The 15,947-nt window shown below is 48.4% G+C and overlaps 1 protein-coding gene across 1 annotated transcript; it reads left to right on the top strand.

The window, feature by feature from the left end:
- The first annotated feature begins 2,672 nt into the window (after positions 1 to 2,672).
- Positions 2,673 to 14,036, top strand: LOC107544428 (retinitis pigmentosa 9 protein-like). Its single transcript, XM_087821249.1, has 6 exons — positions 2,673 to 2,824; positions 5,129 to 5,159; positions 6,279 to 6,408; positions 10,228 to 10,319; positions 12,285 to 12,346; positions 13,437 to 14,036. The coding sequence occupies exons 1-6, from the start codon at positions 2,673 to 2,675 to the stop codon at positions 13,630 to 13,632; spliced, it is 663 nt and encodes a 220-aa protein (XP_087677375.1). The 3' UTR covers positions 13,633 to 14,036.
- Positions 14,037 to 15,947: the final 1,911 nt, after the last annotated feature.

The raw sequence follows: 15,947 nt of genomic DNA, 5'->3' as shown, positions 1-15,947 counted from the left end.
AGGCAAGTTTTAAGTTGCTAACTGTGAGTGTTCCCCAAGCCATCCAGGTGCACTGCGAGCTGACTTAATAGCAAACCTCCCGCACGGTCCCAAACACGTGACTAAGCCAGGTGGGACTGCACAAGAGACTTAGATGTGGCAAGAAGTTCATTGGAGTAGTTAAATGCATTTAGCTTAGACTCCGTTGTCCTCATTAAAACTTGGCAGCAAGGAAAGCGAATCACCAAAGTTTTCTTGATTCATTTTGGAAGTGTGAAGCAATGGTTGTTACCACCAAGTCAAAGCCAACCGCAATTCCCAGCTCGGGGTGCCATGAAAAGGAGACTTTATTCGGTGCAAACAGCTCAATTGTGATACAGCACGGCCATGAGAAGGGCACAGCTGTGGAGGAGCTCAATAGCGTTATAGCTCAATTAGGAAACTCCAGGACTGTGAGAAACCTCCGGGGAGGCCTCTCTCCAGCTGGACAGCTCTGCTTCTGTCCTCTCCACTCTGCCCTGCACCACTTTGCTCTGCCCCGGAGCTGGTTCAGATGGCAGGAACAATGGAGGCCAGCAGATCAGTTCAGGCTTCTCCCTGGAGTTCAGTTTGCATGAGAGGCCCCTGCGTAGAAATGGCTGCTAGGCCCCGTTTTTAAATCTGAGCTCAGTTAGCCAGCAGGAGCCCTACTTAGTAGGTATCTTCTTTCTCAGGATCCACAGAAGCAAACAATGCTGATAACAAAATGTGGCCAAGATAGCAAAAGAGAGAGACACCAGCACCAATCTAATGTATAAATATAAATGCAAAAATACTAAATAAAACATGAGCAAACTGAATTCAACAATGTATCAAAGGAATAATACATATAACATGTGGACTGCCTACGTGACCTTTGGCAAGTTAATTAACAGCATCCTCGGTAAGATGAAGATAAAACATGATAATTACAAATTAGAGATCTTATTAGATCCCAGGGTCTAATGAGGAACTACGTGTAGCACTAAACAAATGTTCATTGTTCGTATTAGAGCTTATTCTATTGAAATAGAAAACCTATTAATATACTTCATCCTGTTAACACTGTTAGTCTATATGGCTTGGGTAAAGCTGATCCCACCCCTGGGAATTAGGGTGGGCATGTGACATAGGCTTGGCCAGTCAGAGTAGGGCTTCTCCCTGCCCACAGTGATTGTTTCCATGACAACTAAAGGACCCTTGCTAAGCCAATGAGTATAATACATGGAGGTCCTATTGGAACTGAGAAAGGTTTCTTAAAGCTGGGGCTGCTAAGGTGTTGGCCACCTTTGCCCCCACAGTGGGAGAACCTACATGAGAATGAAGCAATACAAAGGAAAGGAAAGCTGAGAGAAAGAAATTTCTGACTCTAACATTTCAACACCTAGATCCAGCCACTCCTGAAGTTCTACCCCGTGACATCTCACATGTGAGACAATACATTTTTTTTCTTCTTAAAAGAGTTTGATTTGGATTTTGGTCTGTTGTTTTCAAAAGAGTCTGGACTCATACTTGCTAACATGGAACTATTAATCCCTGGGTCTTCTTGCTGAGAGATCAAATCATTGAGTTAAGCAAATATTTGAATCAGTCAAGACTCTCAATCACCAGGGTGAGAAGAATTACTCAGTTGGTTTCTGCAGAGAAGTATATTCTAAAGTCAGCTTGTTTGCTTGCTCTAGGGTTATGGGTTGTGGTTGAAGAATGTTTGGTATCTTTTCTTTGTATCTTTTCCTTCATTTCTTTCACTTTAGGAGCGTATCTTGACCAGCAACAAAGTCTGCCCAGGAGGAGAGAGCTATTGGCCCAGGTAACTTGCATCAACCACTGGATTGGTTCCTACACAGATTCTCCCTCTCAAAGGAAAACCTGATTTCCAAGTTCCCAGGCCCATCCGTGTAACACTGTATGTCTGTTCATAGCCTTTTGTGTGTTTATTTGGATTTCCTGTAATAAATATGAAAGAGCTCCCCAGATATTTTAGGGAATAATTATATTGAATGCCACATTTGAGGAAAACATCCCCTATGCTATTATTTTTACTTCCTTGGTGGTTTTTTCCATCATGTTAAAGCTAAAACAGTTATTGTAACTTCACATATCAGGTAACACTTTTAAAATACAATCTAGTTAAGCACCTAACACTTTGGCATCCTGGATGGACGATTTACTAGTTCTGCATCCTTGAGCATGTCACTCAACTCTCTGGGGCTCCTACACTCAGCTACAAAATTAGCATAATACATAAAGGTAGTAACAGAACTTAAGTTTATAAAGATTAAGTCAGATCTTATTAAGGGCTTAGCTCAATGACCAGCACATAAAAACATTCAATATGTATTAGCTTCTCATTTTCAGCACCCAAAGCCTGTCTAAATTCAATGGACGCTGTTTTAACCAGGGGTCGCACGCTCTGGGGGTCCCCGCGCAGCCGGGAAGGGCTCCCAACCGCCGGCGTCCTCAGCGCTCGGCCGCCGCCAGGGGGCGCGCTCCGACCTCCGGCACCAACCGGCCGGGCTGCGGCGCTGGAAGCGAGGGCGGAAGGCGGCGCCGCGGGGAGGCGGGGATCCGCGGCCTCGGGAGGGGGCCCCGGGCTCTGCGGGCCGGCAGCCGGGCGGCGGCGGGAGGGGCGGGGGGGGCGCGGAGGAAGTGCCGTGTGAGCCGCGCGGGCCGCGATGTCGTCCCGGTCCGGGCGCGGTGACCCCGGGGCCGGGGGCGCGCGGCGGGCGCGGGAGCCGCCGGACCAGGAGCTGCAGCGCCGCCGGGAGCAGAGGCGGCGGCGACACGACGCGCAGCAGCTGCAGCAGCTCAAGCACCTGGAGTCCTTGTGAGTCCCCGCCCGCCGCCGGGCTCCTGCGGGAAACGGGCGCCGCGCGGGCGCGTGGGGCGGGGTCCCCGGAGACCCGCGGGTGGGCGGGCGGCCCGGCCGCCGTCGGCGATCCCGGGCGGCCGCGAAGGTCCGTGCCGGGCCCCGGGGCCGCCTGGGCCGGGAGGGAGCGCAGGCCCCGCCCCCGGGCCCCGGGGCGCTCCCGGGGGGGGGGGTCCCCCCGCGCGGAGGCGCCGTTGGCCACGCGCCGCGCTGTGGGAGCCAGGCGGGCGCTGCGGGGCGCCCACTCGGGATCTGGGGGCGCGCCGGGTCCCCGTCCTGCGCGGTGTCGGGGCGCAGGGCCCGCGGGAACCAGACAATCTCGCGCCTCCCGCTGGGGAGGAGGCGCAGCCCCGCGGCGTCAGTGCGGCCGCAGCGACCCGCGGGCGGGGACCTGTCCCGGCGGCTGGGGGGCGCCGCCAGGCCGGAGAGAGACCCCGCGCTGGTCCCAGGAGCGACCGGGGCTGGGGCGACAGAGGCCGGCTCCCGCTCGGCAGGAAGAGCCGGGCCCGGAGACCAGCTCCTGCGGGGGCCCGGCCCGGCCTGGGGGCGCTGCGCTGCCCCCGCTCCAGAGGCCGCGGGGGGAGGGGAGGCTTCCAGGGGACATGGGGGACACAGGGGGGACTGCACTAAGGACCTGCCGTCCTTCCTGCCCTGGACCCTGAGGAGCTGTAGACGTCAGTTGTTCTTGAGCTTTGACAACATGCTTTGCTTGCTGGAGCCCGGCCTGCTCCTTTCAGTGCGCCCCCCCCCCCAGCTGTCACCCCAGGAGGGCGGGGTGCAGGGTCGGGGCCTTGCACGGTGACATCCACAGCCCTGGCCCTTCAAGGCACTGTGGGCCGAGCTCAGAAATTAAACATTTCTTGCCCATACGTAACTGGGGAGATAATATTTCTCCCCTCTTACATAAGTTTAGTCTTCTTACTACACAGAGCAAATGATTACCGCCTGAGTGAATTAACCGTTGGATTCTCAGACGGTGCAAAATGATGGGCCTCCGCCAGCTGGTTTCAATATTCGGAATTAACTGCAAAGATAATGGAGACTGACTGTCAGAGGGCAGACGCCAGCCATACATTAACATACTCCCATTTCCAAATCTGTTCTGTTTAGTAATTAAGTATTACTTTAACCTTTGAGAGTTATCTTTTTAAATATGTTAAATTAAGGAATTGTTTAGCCCTAGGAAAACCCATCAACTACCTTCCTTTAAACTTGTGAAAACGGTTGTGCAATGGACTTTTTAGGCAATGCCATTGCTAATCATAGATTTCAAATGTGTGGTTCCATCACACTTCTTTTCATCTTGGCAACAACATTACATATTTTTCAGGAATTTGGGTTTCAATTTGATTGGCCATATGTTGTTGTTTATACAACTCCTGTGGCTCAAAGGATGGATTATCGGGTTTATAGACTGTACTACTGTGTGTCTACGCCTAAGGCGTACCATTCATGTTTCTAGGTTGCAGGTAAACTGTATCATTTTCCCAATTTATGCAGATTTCCAGTGTTATTACTAAGTTACAGCTATGGCATGCCACCACTTGTGTTAGAAAATACTTTAAGCATTTGCTTGGGGAAAGCACTGTACCACACCTAAGCAGCTAAGTCTCTTCATGCCCAGTCGTTCACTATGTAATATTCATGGGGCAGTTCCTCCTCTGTCCGCTTAGAAAAGCTCTGGTATTTGTCATTTACCATCCAACAGGCTGTTTTCTCCCACCTGTGCTGGATCCAGGGCTTGGCCTTTGTGATCCAGTCTTGAGCTGCCTCATGAGGCTGCTGAGAACATCACCTCGTCTTCCACAGAAGGGGCAGAAGCCAGCTTTGTGGAGTGCCCTTCACGTGTGCTGCCAAGTATTTACGCACAAGGAAATTGAGACTCTGGAGCATTAACTTGCCCCCTCCGACCCTCCGGGGCACAGGCCGAGGCTCTAACCACGGAGCCCCACCTGCCAAGGCTTCCCTGTAATCTCCTGTTTTCCCTTCTTCCAAAAATAAAATCAATGTGCTAAGACACCAAGTTAATTACAATTTCACTGGACTTAAGTTCCAGATCTCAGCGGGATGTGGTAAAGCACCAGCTTGTTTACATGTGATCTCTCCAGGGCTGGGCATGTTTTATTAGCTGTTTTAGATATAACGCACTTTTTGGGTTTTATTTAAAATATCCTTTTGATTTTAGCCTACAATTGCTTTTTGCTCTTCAAAATGTGTCGTGTCCCTGTTAACATGGTTGATGGTGTGTGTTTTTCTTTCTAGTTACGAAAAACCTCCTCCCGGGCTGATCAAGGTCAGTGTGAAGAGCGTCCTTTGGGTTGTTCTCTGAGCCGTGTTTCACTCGGGGCTCAGGCTCAGTAACTTGCTATGAAAGCAGCTGCATAAGGTTTTGAACCACCTTTTGTGGTAACCCTGTGTCTTCCCTGCAGGTGCCAGTGAGACACTTTTGGGCTTTGTCACAAGCCTTGTGCCCTTGTAGAAATTTACTCATGTGTCTGTTCCCTGAGAAACCGAGGCAGGCCCCTGGTGTCCCTCAGCCATCACTCCCCTTCTCTGCGCCCTGCTCAGTGTCAGAGTCTCTGGGGGAGTGAGACTAAGAGGAGTGGTTAAAGGCCAAAGCTACCTTTTCTGTTTAAAGATTTAACTTTCAACTTTAAAAAAAGATTTTTAAAAATTTATTATTATAAATTTAATATTCATGGAAACTGGGGGGGGAACTCCTTAGTGATAACTGTAGTTATTCAGTGGTGAAAATGCGTATCAAAGATACAGCATGTGTGTGACTGGAAAACATGACAGTGGCCTTCAAGGCTAATAAGCTATTTTAATGCAACATGCCATTTTATTATTCCAGATAGCCATCTTTAATTCTTTTAAAAAATATTTATTGATTTTAAAGAGAGAAAGGAAGGGGGGAGAGAGAGAAAGAGAGAGAGACATCAATATGTTGTTCCACTTACTTATGCGTTATTGGTTGATTCTAGTGTGTGCCCTGGCCAGGAATTGAAGGCACAACCCTGGTGTATCAGGATGATGCTCTAACCAACTGAGCCACGCCAGCCAGGGCTAGCCTTGTTTAATACTTATACCTTGCCTCATTCCACAAAGAGTTTGAGGTAGTGAAACCTTTCCTTGATCTTAGAATCTACTATATTCTAGAATTTAGAGTTCACAGATCATTCCTGTCTGAGGGACAGATTTCTATTCTGTTCCACTAGTAACTTTTCTCCAAGAACAGCCACTTCGTGTTTGTGACATAGTTCTTCTGGCACATTTATCCCCCTTTGGTCAGGTCTCATCTGTCTTTCCAGTTCCTAGAGGTAAGGGATGTGGCCTTGGGCGCTGTGTTCTGCAGTCCAGGGGGGGCCCCGGGCATTCTTCCCTGCTGTTCACGCACCTTTTCCCTTTTCAGGAGGATGAGACGAAGCCGGAGGACTGTATCCCCGATGTACCCGGCAACGAACACGCCAGGGAATTCCTGGCCCACGCACCAACGAAAGGACTCTGGATGCCCCTGGGGAAGGAGGTCAAAGTCATGCAGTGTGAGTGTGAGAGTGTGTGGAGTCCCGAGGACACACACGCGGGCTGCTTACCTCCATTCACAGTGTTTCTCTCATCCAGCTCATTCCCGTGACAGTGCTGTTAGTCACGCGCGATCTCTGCTCTATAGACACGGGGACCAACTTGCAGGCGGCAGGGAGCAGGCCCAGGTGACAGGTGGAGCAAAGGCGGGGCTCCAGGGCCCTGACTCCCAGTGCAGTGGCCTCCACAGGACGCTGGCTGCCTTGAGTACACTCTTAGTAATGTCCCTGCAACAGAAGGGACCTTCCATGGTGGAAATGCCGTGGGGGACAAGGGATGCCTTGGAGGGCAGGTCCCTGTGGGTCTTGCCTCAGTCGGTCCCCCCATCAGTGGTGGTAAGGTTGTCCATGTGCCTGGGGGGCTCCAGGCCAGAGGGTGGGTCTGGGACAGGCAGAGCTGTGTGCACACCCCCGCCACCAGCGCAGCAAGGCCTGCTCCAGCAAGATGGCATTTGAAGAAAGGGCGCCGCAGCCTTTTAAAGACATTTGTTTGTACAAAGAGTCTCCGTGCACATAATTGAAATAGCCGTTCCCAGCTCCATTTCTCCATTCCCACTTGAAGCTCTTTTGATTAGTTATTTTGACCTTCAACTTCTTATGTCTAAAGATTATGCTCATTTTGAATTGATTCCCAGGTTTAGGCCTTACCTTTTGACATTGTACAACGGAGGATGGGAATTTACCTCTCTCCTGCTCTCACCACACACATACCCTTATTATAGTTCATCTTCCTAAGAACGGTTTTACCATAATTTTAGTTTGTTAAGTCTTTGGTATTTGTTATGATTATATTCAGAGCTGAGTCATATAGGAAACTGATTACTTTTCCTTCCATGTGTCCAGAATAATTATATCAATTCCCCCAGAATTATCTTAGTGGGGTTTTTTTGTTTAGTTTTTGGTGTGTGTGTGTATTGTTCATTTGCTATTGTTATTACTGTTTTTTATTTCCATGTATTGATTTCTAATTCAACCCTCAATTGTTCCCAAGCTTGAATCATAAGACCTTCAAATGCTTGAGGTAGCCTGTCAATTTCATCTTTCTGAAAATGACTGCTCCCATGCTGAACATCCGGGCTCGCCCTTCACTGTGTGTTAGGAATTGAACGTCTTTGTCATCCCCCGAAATCCATATGTTGAAGCCCTAACTCCCAATGGGATGGTATTTGGAGATGGGGTCTTTGGGAAATAATTAAGATTAGGTAAAGTCATGAGGGTGGCTCTCCTGATGTGAGCAGTTTCCTTTAAAAGAAGCGAAACCAGAGAGTTTGTTTTCTCTCTCCACTGTGTGAGGACACAGCTGTCTGCAAGCCAGGAAGAGCACACTCATCAGAAACCAACCGTGCTGGCACCGTCTCTAGCACTGTGAGAAAATAAATGCCTATGTCTTTTATGGCAGCCGGAGCTGACTCTAAGACACCATCACTCTGCAGTCTCCCTCAGCCTCTTCCTGTGTTGGAGCTCCTGTTTCCTGCAGTTGAGTCATCTCCTTTGTTGTTATACAGTACTCTCCTGTTACGGTGGAGTGCATCCTCCCACAGCTTCCTCTGAAATGGGCTTAGAGGAGATAGGATTTTCAAGACCTTAATTTACTGGAAAAATCTTTATTTTACAGATTTTTTTAATTTGCCAGGGTATAGAATGCTACGTTAAAAATCACTTTTTCTAATATGATTTGATATGTAGAAAACCCTAATGATGTTAAAAAAAACAAAAACCTTTTGGGACTGATAAATGAATTTGGTAAAGCAGCAGCATACAAAGGCAACATGCAAAAGTCAGCTGCATTTCTATACACCAACAATGAAAAATCTGAAAAGGGGCTTATAAAAACGATTCCACTTACAATAGAATCAAATGAATAAAATATTTAGGAATTAATGACAGAGATTAAAGTCTTATACAGTGTAAACCATAAACCATTGCTGAAACTAGTTAAAGACAAATAAATGGCAACACATCCGTGTTCATGGATTGGAAGACTTAATATTGTTAAGATGTCAGTACTACCAAAAGCGATCTCCAGATTCAGTACAATTACTATGAAAATCCCAATGTCATTTTTTGCAGAAATAGAAAAACTCATCCTAATATTCATATGGAATCTCAGCGACCTCAAATAGCGAAAAGAATCTTGAAAAAAAAAGAGAACAAAGCTGGAGGACTCACATTTCCTGATTTCAAAACTTACTACAAAGTTATAGTAATCAAACAGTGAGGTATGTAGAAAGACAGACGTAGGGACCAATGGAATAGAATGGAAAGCACAGAAATACTGCCCTGCTTATATGGTCAACTGATTTTTTTACAAGAGTGCCAAGACCATTAAAGGGGAGCATGATAGTCTTTTCAACAAATCATGCTGGGAAAACTGGATATCTGTATGGGAAAGGATGAAGTTGGACCCTCATCTAATAGATACAAAATAATAACTAAATGGATCAAAGACATAAATGTAAGACCTAAAACTATAAAACTCTTAGAAGAAAACATAGAGCAAAGCTGCACAAAATTGGATTTGGCAGTGGTTTCTTGGATAAAACACCAAAGGCACAGGAACCAAAAGAAAAGATAGATAAATTTGACTTCATCAAAAATTAAAAACTCTGTGAATAAAAGATATTATCAATAGCATACAAAGGTAACCAACAGAATGGGAGAAAATATTTCCAAGTCATATAGCTGATAAAGGACTATAGCCAGAATGTAGAGATAACTCCTAACTCAACAACAAAGAAACAATCCGATTAAAATTTGACAAAGGACCTGAAGAGACATTTTTCCCAAGAAGATATATATACAAATGACCAACAAGCCCATGGAAACATGCTCAACACCAGTAATCATTAGGGAAATGCAAATCAAAACCACAGTGAGATACCACCTCCTACCCATCAGGATAGCCACTGCCCAAAAAACCAGAAAATAAATGTTGGCAGGGATGTGGAAGAACTGGAACCTTGTGCACTGTTGGTGGGAATGTAACTGGTGCAGCTGCTACGGGAAAAAGTAGTGTGGTTCCTCAAAAAATTAAAAATAAAATTACCATGGGATCCAGCAATTCTGCTCCTGAGTATATAGCAAAAGAATTGACAGAAGGGTCTTGAGGAGGTATTTGTACACCCATGTTCATAGCAGTATTATTCACAACAGCCAAAAGGTAGAAGCAACCTGTGTCCATCAACAGATGAGTGGATAAACAAAATATGGAATATACATGCAATGAAATGCTGTGCTGCCTTAAAAAGGAAGGAAATCCTGACACATGCTACAGTGGATGAACCCTGAGGGCAGCATGCTAAGTGGCATTAACAAACAAGTCAAATAGTGTGTGATTTCCTTTATGCGAGGTACTTGCCATGGTCACAGTCACAGAGACAGAAAATGGAATAGTGACTGCTGCCTGTTCACCAGGCTCCCCAAAACTTGGACTCGTCCCGTACAGGAGAAAAGACATGTATACTCTACATACTTTCATTCACTTGTTGGTTGTAGTGCTATTTAGAAGAGTGGTTTAAAACTTTAATATGTCTACAAGTCACCAATAAATCTTTTGAAATTCAAGTATATGTATTTCTGGGGTGGGCCCACTACTCTGCATTTCTAACAATCTCACATGTTGCCGATTTTGTAGGATCTTAACGGTTCATTCGCTGATTACATTTGCTTTTGGAATTTGGAGTTTAATGAAGAAAAACCTTAACGTGATCTACTGATTATCTTCATTAAGTGAAACTGTGTTTATCTTACAGAAATATTTCCTTTTTTCTTTGTTTTTAGGTTGGCGCTGTAAACGGTACGGTCACCGAACAGGCGACAAAGAATGCCCTTTCTTTATCAAAGGCAACCAAAAGTTGGAGCAGTTCAGAGTAGTAAGTAGAACCCCACCATGTGGATCTAACTTCTTACGGAGGGTGAATATCCATGAATCAGGCAGTCACCGGTGAACTGGGGGTTCACATAAATACATTCCCAGAAGCATTTCGACCAGAGTGTCTGGTGTTACTACATCTCTGTTGAATTAATTACATTTGCGTGACAGATCAGTTCATTATATGTTGAAAATAAAGCTGCTCTTTTTGAAGCAGACATTGTTATTTATTGAATCCTTTTTTTTTCAATCCTCACCCGAGGATATGTGTTTTCATTGATTCTAGAGAGAAGGGAAGGGAGAGGAAAAGAGAGAGAAACATCGATTCCTTGCCTCCTGTACGCGCCCTGACCAGGGATCAAACCCTCACCCTTTGGTGCACAGGATGATGCTCTAACCAACTGAGCCACACCGACCAGGACAGTAATTTTGTTTTTAATTTACACAGGAAAATCATGTTTCGTAACTGAAAGCAGGGTTTTAGTTTCCCAGTCTTTATCTAAAGATTATATATCTTTAAATTATAAGCTAGAAGTGTGTGTATAAATTATATATGCTCTTTAGATGACAGTAAAAGAAATCTGTCATGTCCTCACTTTAACAGTCACGTCCCAGAGATGTTGAGTCACTGTTCAGTTACTGCTGCTGCCAAGTGAAATACGCTGCTGTCTGGGCGCTGAGGTTGGCAGCGTATGGCAAACTGGGGTCAACAGTCATTTAAAATACTTTGTTTTATTTCTTTAATAACCTTAAATACTTTTTCTGATCAGTCATTCCACTTCTAGGTGGAATGTCAGTTTTTATAGATACTATAGAACAGAGTGGTGTTAAACGCAAAAACTTTAAACTTTTTTATTTTACTCAGAAATCCCACTTCTAAGAATTTACCTTAAGGACATAAGAGAGCATCAATATATACACAGCTGTTTATGTATGTATCAGGATAACTTTATAATTAATTATATGATTGAAAAAACGGAAACTAAAGAAAAATAGGAAACAATTTAGTAGTCCAGCATATCAACATAAACTGTAACAAAAGTCATTTAGCCATTAGGAATTATGTTTTAGAAGAATGTATAATATGATAGGAAAATGTTCATGACTGGAAAGCAATAGAGTTATATATATAAAATGATTATAATTTTTCATAAATTATTAATAATGATTGCAGGAAAGAGACCAAATGTTAATAGTAATTATCTCTTGGGTAGTGAGGTAATAGATTTTTTTAATTTAATTTTTTTGGTAACACCTAAAATTTCTATATTTCTTCTGTTTTAAAATTGAGATCATTCACATACCATAACGTTTCCCATATATGTATTCTTATTTTAAGTAATTCAAATCATTTTAAGTTATCTGTGCTTCCTATATACTTCTGGACTTTGTTTAGGGTACTTAACATCTATTTTTGTGTACCCGTAAATGTTTCATTCTTATATGTCAGCGGTGGGGAACCTTTTTTCTTCCAGGGGCCATTTGAGTATTTATAACACCATTTGAGAGCCATACAAAATTATCAGTTTTAAAATTAGCTATGAAAAAAACTAGATTTATTGAATTTCGAGTCCCGCCTGCGGCTCCCTTGGCAGGACCAGACCAAATGATCTGGCCCGTGGGCCGGACTTTCCCCACCCCTGTTATTTATCATCTCTTGTAATTCACTTGTTATTTTAAAGTACTATCTTAGCCACCTACCCACGTAGACCAAAGAGAATTACCGCAATATTTCTACTTTAAGTTATACCCTATACATATATTTTTCAATCCTGTATGTTTCTAACTGGAAAACCCTCCTGGTAGCCTGGGCGAGTCAGTGGTGATAGCGGCCCTTAGGGAGACTTGGAACATGGTAAACAAAACACTACCGAGCTGGGGAAGTAACCGGTTCTAGCAGCACAGAGATTTAATATGTTTACCTAACGGCCCCTGAGGCCCAGCCTCAACCTCCTCTGGCCCGCAGGCCCACGAAGACCCCATGTACGACATCATCCGCGACACCAGGAGGCACGAGAAGGACCTGAGGTGAGCTGGCGGCGGCGCCCCCGGGGCTGGGCGCGGGTGAAGCTGGGGAGGCGCCCATGGGCGGAGGGCGCTGCGGCGGCGGGAGGGGGGCCGTGCAGGAGGGGGGCCATGCGGGAGGGGGGCCGTGCGGGGGGGGGCCATCGGGGAGGGGGGCCATGCGGGAGGGGGGGCCATGCGGGAGGGGGGCCGTGCGGGGGGGGGCCATCGGGGAGGGGGGCCATGCGGGAGGGGGGCCGTGCGGGGGGGGGGGCCATCGGGGAGGGGGGCCATGCGGGAGGGGGGCCGTGCGGGGGGGGGCCATCGGGGAGGGGGGCCATGCGGGAGGGGGGGCCATGCGGGAGGGGGGCCGTGCGGGGGGGGGCCATCGGGGAGGGGGGCCGTGCGGGAGGGGGGGCCGTGCGGGGGGGGCCATCGGGGAGGGGGGCCATGCGGGAGGGGCCATCGGGGAGGGGGGCCATCGGGGAGGGGGGCCATGCGGGAGGGGGGCCATGCGGGGGGGGCCATCGGGGAGGGGGGCCATCGGGGAGGGGGGCCATCAGGGAGGGGGGGCCATCAGGGAGGGGGGCCATGCGGGAGGGGGCATCGGGGAGGGGGGCCATGCGGGGGGGGGCCATGCGGGGGGGGGCCTCTCTGCGGAGGCCGGTCCCCGGCACAGGATTCCCCCCCCCCCCCGACCCCGCCCGGGCGCCCGGCCTCCCCCACCCGGAGCGCGTGGCAACCACGCGGCCTGAGGCTCGGGCACGTGCCTGGTCCCTTCGCGTGACTTAGTTGCTGTCCTGCAGCGCCGTTAGGGACCCGCGCTGCTGGCAAAATCATTCTTAGACGGACCGAAGGTAGAGTGACACCGGGGGCCTGTTTCCTCGGGGGTGCCCTGCGTCACAGCGGCCCGGGCGCGTCACCTCGTGTGGGCTGAGCGACGGGGGCACAGCGGCGGGCCGGGGACGCGGGGACACAGGTTGGAGCCCCGAGGCGGGGACGAGACGAGGGGCCGTCGGAGCCGCGGGCGCTGCGCCCCGGACGGGCTGCGCCGCCCTCATTGCGCCCGAGAGGCCTCGGGGTCGCCCCGCTGAGCCCCGACCGTCTCCCGCAGGATCCAGCAGCTGAAGCGGCTCCTGGAGGCCTCCACCTCCACCGACAGCAGCAGCTCCAGCTCGGAGGGCGAGGCCGCGCCCAGGAAGAGGAAGAGGAGGGAAAAGCAGAGGAGGAAGAAGGAGAAGAAGAGGAAGAAGCGGCGGAAGCACAAGGCCCCCAGGTCCCGGGAGGGCGCGGGCTCGGACTCGGACTGACGGCCGCTCGGCGCGTCTCAGGTCAGCGCTGCGGCCAGGAGCGGGACTGAGCAGCCGGACCTGGAGAGGGACCGGAGGGCGCCTGGCGTCCAGGCGGGACTCCACCTGCCTTCCCGGGAAGGGCGACCCCAGAGAGGGGCTCGCGGCCCCCCAGGTGCCCGCTCCGGACAGCGCCGCTTCCAGCTGGAAGGCTCCTCCCGGGTCCGCCCCCGGGGCCACTGGGGCTGTGGTTCCTTAGAAACGTCGGGGCGCCGGCCTAAGGGAGCCCGAGGACGCTTCTCCAGGCGCTGTCACCTCCACGGTGAGGCTGCCTGACTCCTGGACTTCAGGCTGGACTCTTCTCTATTGCTGAAGATAATAAAAGTCATTATTTATTTTCAAATATATTTATTTTTTATTTCTGAGTAACGTGCATGTGTTCCAAATTTCAAAGGTACTAAGGTTTAATTATGAAAAACCTTCCTCCTCCCCCAGCTTCCCAGTTCCCTTTCCTAATGGCTACCAATGTTGCCAGTTTTTTGTGAAGCCATCTAGAAGTATTTCATGTATCATAAGAAAATATGGGTTTTCTTTTTTTTACTTTAACATAAATGCTAGCATAGTATCCACATTTCTTGGCACAGTTTTTATTTTTCACTCTTTAACTCAACAGCATAAAGTGTGTTGGGCTTTGCCTTGCTGCTCTCAGAAGGCTGTGTTCATACACCCCCGAGACGATGGGTGGAGTTTTTTGGGAGGCATTTGGATATCCTGTAATAACAATGAAAAGAAGTTCATTGCCATTGTCCAGAATAACTGACTTGGAAAATTTATAAGGATATAGCGATTACTGTCGTGGGTCAGCCACCACATCCCAGACTGCGCCGTCATCCTGTTGGCTGGCACAGCCCTCCTGGGGACTTCACGCTTTGACTGTGCGCAGTCAGGGCAGCTCAGCAGGTTGGTGTGGTGCCTGCAGCGAGGGCAGGGTGTCTGCTCTTTGATGAGCCAGAGTGGAGCCAGATCTTGCTCAGGGGCAAGTGTCCCTCCACCTCTACCAGGGCCTGTTGCTATCGTTACTCAGGGTCCCCAGAACTCACCATTCCCTCTTTTGCCTCTTCCCCTGCAGGTGGATCCCTTTTTTTTAAAGAATAACCAAGGCGGGCCAGGCTGGCTCCTTCCCCAGCTCTCTTCAATAACTACCCCTAGATTTGGCCTTAGAAAGTTCATCTCAGTGACACAATTAGCCCAGATGGGAATCGCCAGTGCTTGTTATTTCTGAAAACCCTAAGGCCAGTTAATCCAGCTGTGCCTTGCACTTACCCTGGGCATCCCAGCTCAGCACGCAGCAGCAAGTTCTCCCAGGAATTTTCTTTATCCTGCTGGTATGCCATTTATGTTAAACTTAATCTCTTAGAATACAGAAGAATAATATCAATAATGACTCCATTTTCCAAATGTATGCTTGACTTTGCAGCTAACCTCTAGGATAAAGGGAAGGCTCTGGGAAGGATTATAAGCCAGGGAAGTGCTCATTGGCAGCACCCTCCTCTTCCTGTGCTGCTGCTTCCACATGCCTGGGTTAGCAGCTTCCCCACCTTCTAGGGTCCAACATCTTGCCCGGTTATGGCCCTCTAAGTGCCTTGAGTTCGTCACCCACAACACTTCAAACTCCTACTTCACACATGTCCAAAAGGCAATCAGAGTCAACTCACTCATAGTAACACACTCCTCACGGGAATTTGTGGGGGAATGAATCAGACTGTTGGACTTTGGGGTGGGGAGTTAGAGCAGTGGAATGCCTTCCCAGTTCCCATAAAAGCAAGGAAGTTGGGTCATCTGGGTCTTCCCTATTTTTCAGTTACTCCAGCCAGCGCATTCCTTTCTCAGCCTTTCCTCCTCATTTGTGTTCTGGGCTTGGAACAGTAGGAACAGTGACCACAGCAAAACCTGTTCATCCAGATTGACGCAAAGCTGCCCGGCTGGCGTGGCTCAGTAGTTGAGTGTTGACTTATGATCCTGGAGATCACGGTTTGAAGTCTCGTGTTATGTCCTGAAATGGGCTATGAAAGGGAAAACACCGGTGATACTAGAGCACACAGGAGAGTCACATCGTCAGCCGTGGGTGGGGATGTGGGCCAAAGGTGATTTTCTGGAATATCTAAACCAAATCTTGAAGTCGGGGTTAAGAAAAGTCAGGCCTCATTCAGACCAACCTTGAAAACAGTACCTTTTGTTTGCCTTTGCATGTCATCTGAAAAAATGCATTGCTGTCACTTTGTACCACCTTACACCATCTTGAGAGGTTCTTGGTTATTATGGGGAGTTAAAAAAAT

This window comes from Miniopterus natalensis, chromosome 10 (assembly GCF_054644295.1).
Source record: "Miniopterus natalensis isolate mMinNat1 chromosome 10, mMinNat1.hap1, whole genome shotgun sequence".
NCBI classification, from domain to species: domain Eukaryota; kingdom Metazoa; phylum Chordata; class Mammalia; order Chiroptera; family Miniopteridae; genus Miniopterus; species Miniopterus natalensis.
Note: the sequence above shows the minus strand (reverse complement) of the source record. Positions and strands in the feature narration are given on the sequence as shown.

What these genes read in the sequence shown, in the direction of transcription:
- LOC107544428 (XM_087821249.1), top strand. Translation starts at nt 2,673, where the DNA reads ATGTCGTCCCGGTCCGGGCGCGGTGACCCCGGGGCCGGGGGCGCGCGG. An exon ending in AGTTGGAGCAGTTCAGAGTA is followed by an intron (nt 10,320 to 12,284) that starts GTAAGTAGAACC and finishes TCTGGCCCGCAG; the next exon opens with GCCCACGAAGACCCCATGTA. An exon ending in AGGCACGAGAAGGACCTGAG is followed by an intron (nt 12,347 to 13,436) that starts GTGAGCTGGCGG and finishes CGTCTCCCGCAG; the next exon opens with GATCCAGCAGCTGAAGCGGC.